We start from the raw sequence: 12,525 nt of genomic DNA, 5'->3' as shown, positions 1-12,525 counted from the left end.
TAGTTGTCCCTGTGAAGTTACGTAAAAGATAATGTATTTTGTGGTAAAACAGAGGAATGTTGTCCACCTGGTGAAAATTTGGGGAGGTTGCTCCCAGAGGGGTCAACAGCAAGCTAAGCTGTACTTTAAACACTACTGGAAGTACTATTGCTTCCCTTGTTGGTACATCATAGGACCTGCTGTTCCCAGCTGGAGCTAGTCTTTTGCTGACATTTCAGTATTTTGCCAAATCAGTCAGGGCAGTTTTACAGTAATTGTTTTTGACATTTCAAAGTGAATGGGCTGGCTCTCTATTAAATGGACACAGAGATTAAAAGTAGATGGGAAATTTTATTAATCTGAGTTTTGACTAACTTCTTTTTTAAAAAAAAAAAGTAAGTAGTGTCAGAATGCTGTAAATTTGCTCAACTTCCACATAATTTTCAGAATTGTTGAAACCCAGATGAAAACGTTGGTTTTTGCTTTTGAATTTTTTTTTTTTTTAGCTGGGCACTGTATAGCTAAAGTCATAACATAGTGAACAGATGACATAAAAGACATTTTCCAAAGAACTGGGATCCTGTTTTCCCAAGAGTTTTGATGAGAATGAAGCATCTATACCCCATCAGCTGTATTGCAAGTCTCAGTTCAGTTGACTGATTAAAAAGCTTCATTGGATGTTCAAATATAGGAGGAGACTCTGATATTCTTTGGGCAGTTTTAGCCAGTGAGCTCAGATATCTATCTAGCTGCCCTCATCTATCCCTCCTGCCTCTCTGCAGAAGTTTGTTCTCACCGCACAATGCGTACCTTCATTTCAGATTGAAATCACTAGTACCAAACGAGGAAGTCGGGCTTTGCACCTTGCTTTTGCCTGCCTGTTCTGGTCCTTACTGGAGTGATCTTGCTCACTTCACTAACCCTAAGAAATTGGTCTTTTTCGGTCACATTGTTGTGTTGTGTTCTCACCAAAGGGTCTGGTGAAAGTCAAGGAAGGTGGAAGGTTACATACAACACTGGTTAAGTTGGTTTGTTTCTTGAAGTCTTCAGTGACTGCAGGTCATGGTTCAGAACTGTAGATGCTTAAGGGAACTAGAGCAATGAAATGGGAAGCTTCTGTCCAGAGCAGAAATTGCCGATGTTGAAGAAAACAAACCACAACCCTTCTTCTCTGTCAACAGGTGCTACGTGGCATGAAGAATCACAGATGGTTTGCATTGGAAGGCACCTTTAAAGGTCACCTAGTCCAACCCCCCGCAGTGAGCAGGGACATCTTTAGCTAGATCAGGTTGCTCAGAGCCTTGTGCCACCTGACCTGAATGTTTCCAGGGATGGGGCTGCTACCATCTTTCTGAGCAACCTGTGCCAGTGTTTCACCACCCTCATTGTACAAAATTTCTTCCTTGTATCTAGTCTAAATCTGCCCCTCTTTTAGTTTAAAACCATTACTCCTTGTCCTATCACAGCAGGCCCTGCTAAAAAGTTCATGCCCATCTTATAAGCTCCCTTTCAGTACTTTAAGAAGACTGCATGCTGTTACCAACTTCATTTAAAGAAGAATCCAAAGGGTTGTCAGAGGCTTTTTTTAATCATAGGCTAAATTAGCATTTTCTTGTTTGCTATGATTAACCTGCATAAATGTTTCTTTGGAAATTGTTTTACAAAATAATACAGGAACTAGCAGAGTTTAAAATCTTGCTACTGCTCACCCAACAAAATGACAGCACTTAACATCACAGTTAGAATTAAAATATAACCAGTGACAACTGCGTTCAAAAGGCTCTGTCCGATGAGTAGATGGAAGGATGTTCCCAAGTTCAGAAATGACTGGAAACAGAAGTTACCACCTGACTAAAGAGCAGGGTATTTGGGAAGATGTGCTTAAGATTTTTGAGAGGAAAACGCATCCAAGTTCGTGGCTGTGAAAATGACAGTGTGATAAATTTGTACGTGATAGGAACTAATTGGAAGACAGAGTATAGAAAAAGCAAGCCTGAAGTGTTTAAAAGATGGCTTTTAAACCTGGGGTTTCCTTCCTGTTCTCTACACCACATGGAACAAGTGAAGAGAGCAGCAATAAAACTTCTGTTGGCAGATGAGACTGTGGATAAAATGGTTTGTTGTTGTTTTTCTTTTAAAAAAGCTTTAAACAAACCTGTAGTGTTGATCAAAGTAATCAGTGTTGCTAATAACCTACAGGTAATTAATGCAGCTTATTATGGCTGGTAATCTGAGGAAAGACAAGGAATTTTCCCATGCTTTCCAAATTTCCAATATACTTTTTAAGGGCAGATTAGCCTCCAACATTCTAGTTAATACAAGTAGGTATCATTAAAACAATAGAATACTCTATATCAGGTTTGGCAACAGCATTGTGGTAAATAATTTGGCAGAGCATTATACTTTTTATTACCTGAAGTGATCAGTTGCTTCATTTCTGGCTCCATTCCCAGCTCAGCTGAAGCCATAGACTTTGATAGGACCAGAATCAAATGCTTTATGACTCACATTTTCATGAACTGTGGTGAGGAAGTGCACTTCCATTGGGTACTTTGGTTTTTCCCTTTTAATGAATTCACAAAAACCCCAACAAAACCCCCCAAAAACCTAGAAATACACAATGCTTATAGCAGTATTAATCAGAGGATTTGATAAATCACAGGTTAAGTGATTTATTTTTCAGTTGACAGAGCCAGAGAGCACTTTTCTGACCCTGAGTTATTTGCTCTAACTAATAATCCATCCTGATTTATAAAAAGTTGCATACTGTAATCTTCTATGATGCTGAAAGGGCTAAGTTTTGGAAAATGGTTCAAGGCAAGGGCTAACAGCATTTAGTGTGGCATGTTTAAACCTGTTCTGAGAGAAACAGAATTTAGATAGTACGTAATTTTTCCCAGTGTTTTGTTTATAGACACTTCTGCTTCCAAGTGTCGTAGTAGATCTCTGGTATTTCTCTTAAAATCCACGGCCTTTCCTACTGGCCCCCAAAAGTCCGGAAGTCAAAACACTGATAATTTACATCTGTATACAAATTAGATTAAACTTGCTGCTGCTTTGCTCCTCAAAATCTACCTCCTCCTCCCGCTTTAAGGACACTTGTGTTTGCTGTTTTCTATATTCTAATAGCAACTGCATTTTCGAAGGAAACTGCATGTAAGATTTGGAAATGTGAATCTGAATTCACAAGTCACCACAGTGTACCTCTTGTTGATTTTTCCTCTGCTGACCCTGATGAATCAGAAGTTCTAAAAAGAGACGATACAAGGTAAGAGTGTCTTGGGCCGGGAGTCAAAGCATGAAAGAAGAAAAACGAACTCAACCCCAACAACTGCCATTCAAAGGAATTTTCTCCCTTTACAAGGAGAAGTACGTTTTATGTTCTGTTCAGCTAAATTTCAAACTTTGCTTCTTATAATAAGCAGAATGCGTCTTGCAAATTGTCACGTTACATGCAACCAGTATTTCTAAGTCAGTCACTGCCTATTTTGACTATTGGTGGGGTCTAAAGTGCAGATTGAGTAAATCTGAAGTGTCGTACCTTACAGAAGGTGCAGTTTACTGCCCAAAGCGCTACAGCATTGATGTTTAACAGTCACACTGTCTTAAGGTTTTTTATTATGAAGGACAAGATTTTTTTGCTTGCACTGCGAGGAATCATTTGCAAATTATTTGTAGGAATAGTAGAAGAATCAAATTTCACGTGATTAAATAGGTTTCTGTACAATTTCTTTAGTTTATTCAAAACATGACTTTGCCAGATGCATACCTCACTGTAGTAACATTAAAGAATCTCTGAACTCTCACAAGGCCTGTGAAATCCCTTTCCTTGAATGTGCTCCTATCAGTCCCATTAATCATTTTTGAGTCCGAGGAAAAATTTAGAGAAAAGTGTGTTCTGTAGCTCCAGATGCACATTAACAAACTTAAAAATTGTTAGCTAAATTAAAAGGAGACACAGAAGAAATGTTTTTGCAAGCTTGTAATGCCATAGCTTCAGCATAACCTGTATTTTGGTTATATCAACAGTGATCTCGCACAATTCACTTATTTCAGTTGTACGGAACAGTAACATCCAAGAACTTCAAAATGCTTTTACAAGTAGGGCAAGAGTGAATTGAAACTATCCCAACAAGGGGATTCCCCTGTCTCTCAACAAGAAAGAACCTGCAAAGAAGCTTGTTACTTGTCAAAAGCCAAATCTGATGCTGAAGCTTTAGCAATAAGAACACAGTCCAATGCCCACTGATACCAGCTCGGTTGTATGTATTTTTCAAAGGGCAAGAGCTCCTTGTGTAGCATTTTCAATGTACCCTCTTTATAGTCCAAGATTTGGACTGTTTCCCTTCTTTGTAAAAGCATTTGCAGATTAAAAATCTCATAGCAATCCTCTACATCTCACTCAATAGCACTGTAGGTTCTAGCATGTTAAAAAACATAGATTTCAGTCAAATGTTACACATAAATATTTAACCTTTATAATATAAAGTGCATTAAAATACAATTTGCCGCTGTCAGCATTGGTCAAATGGGAATGGGCGGGGGGAATTTGCTGCTTCTTAAAAAACCTCATTGCACGTGTCCAACTCTACAGCCACTGGAGCACAAGAAAACACCAGCCCGATGCGTTGCCCGTGAGTCCCTCCAGCAGGGCTTCCTGCGGCTACGGGAAGCCTTTTCCATCGCGGTGCCGTTTGACTAGGAGGTAAAGGGACAGCGATGTGGGTCTGTGACTTGCTCAGCAAGATCTGTGGGCCACAGTGCTGGGGGTCAATATTTTAATAAGATGTAAAATTATGGGTGGCTACAGCTGGAAAGACAGAAATTGTGTTGATACAATTAACCAGTAACTCCCTGAAATTCTTGACTATGGCTCCGTGGTTACTCATCTAATATGATGTTTCATTCTACTTAAAGGTTCATTTTGTCATCCCAGTAGGGCAATAGATACTTAGGCAAAGTGCTTCTGTGGAGTAGTCTGGCCTTTGATTTGAAAAGCTAAATGTCTTTTTCAACATTTAAATTTTTAAACTGCAAGAGAAACATCTGTGGAACCTGGGTATTTTTTAACAAGGGACAACTCTCCAGCTACTTGCTTAACATCCCCTGGCCCATAGGACTCTACTTCGAGCTGGTACGTAGTGCAGAACATCAAAACCATTTGATGCAAGTATATGTTGTATGAATGGGTAGTGTGCCATGCAATTAATGGTTCCTTTTCATCCAAAATTATAATCACAAAAGTACAACAAATCGAGTACTGTGTTAACCAGCAATGTCTAAAACAAACCAGTGTAATCCAGAAGCAGTAATATATACACACACACTTAACAGATCAAGTAAGGAAATAATTTTTATTCTCAAGTCTGTTACTAGAATGAATAGAAAATTCACACAGCAATGAAGTGAATATATCAAACAATGAAGCAGACTTATGATGGTTTAAAGTAAAAGTCCCAAAAAATGGTTAGTGTCAATAAAACCAATTAAAATACTGTTCCTTCTGAAGAAAAAAGGTGAAACTATAATAATGAAACATCAGTAGCGTGATGGGATGGCTCAAAGTGCATATGGAAGAGGGTGGCGTACAAGACCTGCTCTTTATGCAATCCCTCCTCTAGCGCAATAACCTTGTGCAAAGAACAGTCCTGCAGCCTGTGCAACAGACACCTCTTTTCCCAAACAGGACCTTCACTTGCTTCTAGTTGTGCTAACGATCTTTCACATTTTTGTAAACTGTCTTGCAATATGCAAGGGAGCACACACTTTTTAAAAAAGTATGTTATGTTTGAGTAATCCCCCCTCACCCCAGAAAGAGGTTTGTCACTAAGGGCCAGGAAGTGACATAGACTTTTTAAACACCTGTGCCCTTTTTGGGGGCCCTGGATAAGGGGGTGGTGGCACGTTGTGTTGTCCATCTGAAGTAACAGCTTGCTCATAAGTTGGTAGTCCTGAATCATCAGTTCTGAGAGGAAGTGGGTTTAAAGAAAACTCTTCATGCCTTCTGAAGATGCTAGATGAATTACGTCTTCTACTTCTTACGTAATCCAAGTACCTAAACAAAGTTAACAGCATTATAAGTGGCAGCTTCTGTTTCAAATGGAAGAAAGAATATAAAGTCTTAGTTGGAAAAAAAACCCAAAGAGCAAAACAACCAAAACACCACACCAAAACCCCCTTGCCTTCAATGATCATAAAGTCCAGAAGCCAAATACTCTTTCCAAACCACAGGGTAAGAATAGCTCAGTAATTTAAAATGTATAGGGAAGAGGAAGCAGAGAATCCTCTTGTGTTCCTTTTAAGTTTAGGAGAAAGGAAGAAGCAGGGCTAGAGAATTGGTAAAGAAGCGATTCCTCCAACCTACTTCATTTCACGTTAAGGTAGAGACTACATGCCATGAAGAGCATATAACCTACTTTAAGGAGCGAACAGAACACATTAGACTTTCCATTGCAGAACCAAACATATTCAAATGATTTCATCTTTTTAGTAAGAGTATTTTGCAAGACAAACCCCAAAGGTGTATCAGCCATGCAAGGGTTGGTTTATGTCTTTGTTATTAATTTCAGCATAACTACTGCTATTGCTCACCCAACTTTGCTTCCAGGAGTAAGAGCTAGAACTCCCATTGAATTTTCTGAGAACACGGTTAGACCAACCCACAGTGATTTTTAAATTCCACTCTTAAGCAGGAGTTTGTTTTGGTGGTGTTGTTTTGTTGGGGTTTTTTTAAGCAGTGAAGTTCCTTACCCTGGTTGTTGCCTTGATTTGCATCTACTTTTGCAGCAGTAGAAGACAAGCAGTGCAATTATAACTAACAGCACTCCAGCAGCGACTAGACTGATGAGAAGTCCTGTAACATTAATCTTTTGCAGTGTCTCATCACCTGAAGATAAAACATTGGTTATTTTCATTATGAGTTTTTCCATCTATGCAGTATACACTGTAAAACACCGATTTTGCTGTGCTGTAAGGCTGTCCTTTCCAGAAATGTCTAGCTTGCTGTAAAAAGCCGTATGTCTGTGGCACAAGCCACAAGTATCACTCATCAGGTTAAAAAAGAAGTGAGTAGATATTCCCTTTTCTATACAGAAAACTCTCGAGATGTCTGTCTTCTAATGCCTTCCAAATATTACTTCATGTACTTGTGACCTTGATCAGGCTGTACATTGTTCCTCAAGTCATACTGACCATTTTTTTATAAAACGTCTGGCATAAGACTACTCTGAACCTAAATCCAACTGTTAATTACTATTAAAGAAATGGGCTGGGGGGAGGAAGAAACAAAACCACAGAAAGCAGCCACAGAATTACTGCAAAGATTACTGACTGTGTAATACAACAAAGAAATGGACAAGAAAATCGTATTGGTTTTACCTACAGACTTCTAATGGACGCCACTGTGAGTAAGAAGCTTTGGTGAGTATGATTTATTGTATCGGATAATGCAGTACACTTGCACAGTTTACAGTGAGTTTCAGTAAAAAGATCAATTCTGATTTTCCTAACTGAATGCACGGTGTATTTTTAAGAATGTACTATTATAACAAACTCAAAATACTGTGGTATAAGAGAGGACATAAAAGATTACTTACCTACTTTTATTTTAGGGCCTTTAGTTGAATAGTCTTTCCAAAAATCCATCTATAAAAACACAAAGGATCAGATTTATATGAGATACATAATTGGAAGGCTTATTGACAAATTTTTTTATATGGTACTGTGGGCAGAAGCTAGCAATGGCATAAACAGAAGCAACTCCCGCGGAAGGATTTGTACTTGCTTATCCCACCGCATTTTTCTCATACATTCAAGTTTGCGTAAACATGACAATTTCACAAAGAAGAAAATGCCAGCTGGTGAAAGAGAAAAGTGCATTTAACTGTCCAATGTTACCTCCTATTTCTGCCTGACTACAGTAGAAGTTAGCATATGTTCTGACACTAAAACCAAAGCTTACAATTAATCTTTGTAAATCCCTACAGAGGAGTATTAATGAGGCAAAGTCAAGTTTTTAAGAATCAGACATTTGCATGATCAGTATTTGAATTCATATTCAGTTAGGAAAAATAATAGGATTCATTTAGAGAAAAACCTTTATGTTGCATGACAGTTACACATTAAATATGTTTAGCTATAATTTCCACTTTTCCTATGCAGCAGAAGACTCCATCAAGATTCTGATTTAACACTTTCACCTTTTTCTTAGGAAAATGCTAGCAATGGCAAACTACTATTTCCACCTTCAGAACAGGAGTGTATTCCTTGCTCTTTCTGCGGGTTAGTGCAGAGCACACCTAGAATCACAAAGAGATTCTTGCTGCATGCAGCAAAAGCCCGTCTTCAGACAATCGTCATGTTCCATTATTGGGCTGAAAACTTTCTTACGTATTTTTCTCTTTTCTATATACCAGGTTTCTTCCAAGCTGTATATAGGTAGCAATGTAGAAGATAATGCTATAGGAATACTCGCAAGAGCTGAACTGCAGATTTGCTCTGTACTCCTCTTTTCTAAAATGCTTCTTTGGCATGACACAAGGACACGATCAGCCAATTAATACATACAGCATGTGGAACACATTCAAATTGGATGCTGAAAAGTTACTAAAAAAATTTAATGAGATTCTGAAAACACATAGAGGTGTATCCACAAGCAATCCATTTCTGAAGTTTCATTTAATTTGTTGCAGAATTGGAGCCCTTACATAAAGTCTTTAAGGCAATAGTACATATTTAAGTGTATTCACTGTGTATCTAGAGCAATAACCCTATCTAACTGGGGCCTCTACTTTTACAGTAAAACAAGTAATCATCTAATTTTAAGTGCTGTTTTCAGACAAGGATACAGTATTTAGATACAGTAATGATTTACTCAATAACCTCTTTCAGTATATTTAAATTCAGTTTGAACAGCTACCGTTTTATCAGGGTCTTCAAAAATTTCTCTTGCTTCTTCATAATTGCACAGCTCTTCAAAGCATTCTCTTTCCAGGTTATCTGCTGTGAATGCTTCAAAATCAAATCTGTTATTCAGAAGATGTCGTCCAATGAACAAATTGGCTTCCTTTTCTGATGTGAACACTAATTAAAAGAAAAAAATCAAGTGGATTTAAAACAAGTTAGGAAAGTTAAATTAGGTATTTTAAAGAATGGTTAATATCCTAAAGGAGCATGTTGAGACCACTTCTTCCCCTAGCATCTCTCAGCTACATTTAGGAAGAAGAAACATCAAGGTCTCCTCTTAAAATAACTTCTTTGCTGCTGACTTTTCTAACTATGCAAAATAAAATAAATGTATTTTCCTTTCTCATGAACATTTCAGCTATTCCTTATGCTGGCCAAGAGAACTTGATTTTCATGACAGCTGCTATTCAAGTTTTGGCATTACCCCTTCTGGGATTCGAGCACCAGCTTTTTTACTGGAGCTCTCAGGAACAAAGTAATAGTCACATAAAGCAAAAATTCAGTCAGATCCAAACCCAGCAAGACACTGAACTACTGGAGGAAGGGGGCAAGGGGGGGTGGGGAAGAAGAAGGAAAAAAAAAAACCCTCTTCCTTCTACAGAATCCTCACTATACATTTATCAATATTCTGATATCTGTGATTTCCAAATTTTGTTTACAGAATTTGGCTTTTAAATCGGCAGCAGAGTCCTATTCATTTTATGTTTGCTCTTTATTCACAACCATGGCAGCAAGTGTTGTGTAAAGGCTGGCATATTGCCAAGTTTATTTGTTTTAAATTAGTCCATGATAGGAATTTTACTGACAACAGGCACTTCTGAAGACATTTAATTCTTTTCATCTTTTGTGCTTCTTATAGGCTCCATGAGGCCTCATGGAGTAAGTTGTGAGGTGAGATTCCAGAAGAGTTAGAGAAATTATAGAAGGCTTTGGAATACAGGAATGCATTTTCTCACCAGGCATTTTCCATAGTCAAGTTTTAGCCTGTTCTTTCTACGGCTTCTTAAAAAAAAATAAAAAATAAAAAATAAATCTTTGACAGAACTAGTTTTCTGGCTTTGTTTTCAGTGAAAGCCTAATCTGTATTCCAAGAAATTCAGACTGTTTGGTTAAGCAAAATGACTACAGGATTACTTTTGCAAGCGTAATGCAGAAACAGCATTACTACATACCAAGCCAGACAGCTAAAAAAGGAGATGAGATTCAGTATAAAGTTATTCTGCTAGAAATTAGCTCTGTGTTCTTGTTAGCTTGTTTGGCCAGATTATCACATCGTTCAGGAATTTTTACCCTAATAGTTACTGTTAGATCTTGCAATGGTATCTCAAAATGGTTTGCTCTCTGGAAACTAAGAAAACTGCAGTGTAACCTGCATATTGCTTGTTGTGTCTTTAATATTATAGTATATTGATGGAATATTACAGAATATATTATTACAGTACGTATTTATATAATTTATATGGTATTACACTGTACATTGAAGGAGCCACATGTGTATGCACACGTTTGTATAGGAAGGGAAATCTATTATTCTGAAGTAATTGCAAGAAAAAGAAAGATTACAATATTTACACTATATCTAAGAGTAACCAGAGAGAAGAACTTAATTTAAAAAAAAAAAAAAAACTAAACCAAAACAAACACTCAAACCCACAAGTGGAAAAGGGGAAGAATTAAATGGAAAAAAATATTATCAATATCTTGGTTCAGTGCAAGTCATGAGAATAACTTCAGTCTTCTGAAGCAGAGATCTTCAGTTTTGCTCAGTAATGTTTCATTCCTTATCGTGCAAGTAGTATTGGCTATACTTCTGAATTAATTTTTATAATTGCTGCATTTTAATTAATGTGGAATGCACAGGCAAGTTGCCTGGAGCCTAGGACCTCTCTTTCGAAGAGTTTTTATCCATTTATCGGCACTTTTTTCCACATTGTAGGACATAGTCAAAGCACACCTATCTCCGAATTACCTGCAACCTGCTATTTAAGATATTATTTGGAGAATGAAACAGATTAATTTAAATTCTGTGCTATATGTGAGAACACAATGCAGCTGTGCAGTCCATGGTTCAACAAAATGGTAAATGCAGTTTTAGGATGCCTAGCATTTAATTAAAACTGCATCCATACAATGTGCTCAATAAAGTCATTCTGCTGGTAAACGATGTTCAGAAAATGCTGAAGGGATAAGCGCTCAATGCAGGTACCCCATACTCTTAGCAACTGTTCTACTTGCTAAATTATTGGATAAGAGTTAGGCCCTTGTCTTTCCAACTCCATCTTTAATGAAGGAGTGATCTGGACCTGTTGTCAGGAGAGGGTTCCATGCTGTGAACTCACGGGAAAGAGGCAGTCTGACACTTTATGGCCCAGAGCAATAGGGACTTTAATGAAAAACCTGTCTTGAGCATTTTTTCTACTCACCATGTTTTCTGCTCAACCTACTGCCCTGGAGTAGCCTCCTGCTCAATGTGATGCCTTTTTAAAGTCTGTCTTAAGGTTTCAGCACTCCTCATCCACTGAGGAGAATGGACAGCAAGTTACAAATTCCTTTTTGAAGCCCTGATGCTTAAATGTGAAGTACCACATGGCTTAGCATCACAGTGCTTGAGTCCTTCTAGGGAACTTAATTTGGTTTTACCTCAGTTCCTCGCCATCCTCTCCACTTCCCTCCCTCCAAAGTGAAGAACTGCAATAGCAGCACTATGTTTCTCTTTCAAGATGTTGTAAGGGGATTTGGTATTGAGAAAAAAAACCAATCTCAAAGAACCAAGCAAATAAATCCTTTCAAATACAATGCAATTTTAGAGATACAAAAAAACCCTGTGGTGTGCTTGGATAGTACCAATGCAGTGCTGTCTTAATACAGATTTCAAACTTGGAATTTTGATGTTACTTAGAGGATTCTGGTTATATCAACGACAATAATCCTGGCGTCCTAGAGAAAGCTCAGTTGTCCCCATCTCCACTTTCTACTGGATCTGATAAAAATATCAACACCAAGTCAATTATCAATCATAACTTCAAAGTTAGATACAGTTATGTTTTGGAAAGCATAAGATCACGTTAAAAGTAAGTTACCGTCTTTCCGTTCAGGTTGCTTCAAGTTATTTAATCTCCCTGCGCAGTGAGGCAATGCAAACATCATCCCGTGTAGCTGACACAGCAGTACCAGAACCCCAAACATGGCACGGTACCTGTCAGACAGAAACCGACGTGAGTTCACACAATGACAACGCAATCTTCCGAAGTGGCCGTGATGAACCTTGGACGAGTCCTATAAGCGACGCCACCCAACGCAAGCAGCTACACGCAGTGGAGGCCAATGGATCCCCAGAAGAAAGCCACCGCTCCGAACTGGTCCTGCGTGTCTCGCTGAGTTTCGTTGTGTAACGCCCGCACATGCCGCCAGGGCGGCCCCTCCGCTCCCCCCCGCCCGCCAGCGCCCGGCTGGCGAGTAACGGGGACAGAGCCCCCCGGAGGGGCTGCGGGGTGCTCTGAACCTTCAGGTGCTGCGGCTGTGCTGCCAGAGCAGCCACGGCAGGCGACCAAAGCTCCCCGACGTGCCCAGACGTACAGACAC

At 38.7% G+C, this 12,525-nt stretch overlaps 1 protein-coding gene across 1 annotated transcript; it reads right to left on the bottom strand.

Annotated features, from left to right (window-relative positions):
* Positions 1 to 5,805: 5,805 nt before the first annotated feature.
* On the bottom strand, positions 5,806 to 12,129 carry PRRG4 (proline rich and Gla domain 4). Its single transcript, XM_009961018.2, has 5 exons — positions 12,024 to 12,129; positions 8,897 to 9,060; positions 7,575 to 7,623; positions 6,730 to 6,865; positions 5,806 to 6,034 (listed from the first exon to the last, which is right to left on the bottom strand). The coding sequence occupies exons 1-5, from the start codon at positions 12,127 to 12,129 to the stop codon at positions 5,806 to 5,808; spliced, it is 684 nt and encodes a 227-aa protein (XP_009959320.2).
* Between the last annotated feature and the right edge of the window lie 396 nt (positions 12,130 to 12,525).

Source organism: Leptosomus discolor, chromosome 12, assembly GCF_034619465.1.
Source record: "Leptosomus discolor isolate bLepDis1 chromosome 12, bLepDis1.hap2, whole genome shotgun sequence".
Lineage (NCBI taxonomy): Eukaryota > Metazoa > Chordata > Aves > Leptosomiformes > Leptosomidae > Leptosomus > Leptosomus discolor.
This window is presented reverse-complemented; position numbering and strand designations above follow the sequence as displayed.

What these genes read in the sequence shown, in the direction of transcription:
- PRRG4 (XM_009961018.2), bottom strand. Translation starts at nt 12,129, where the DNA reads ATGTTTGGGGTTCTGGTACTGCTGTGTCAGCTACACGGGATGATGTTT. An exon ending in GCAACCTGAACGGAAAGACG is followed by an intron (nt 9,061 to 12,023) that starts GTAACTTACTTT and finishes TCTTTTAATTAG; the next exon opens with TGTTCACATCAGAAAAGGAA. An exon ending in TTGAAGACCCTGATAAAACG is followed by an intron (nt 7,624 to 8,896) that starts GTAGCTGTTCAA and finishes GTGTTTTTATAG; the next exon opens with ATGGATTTTTGGAAAGACTA.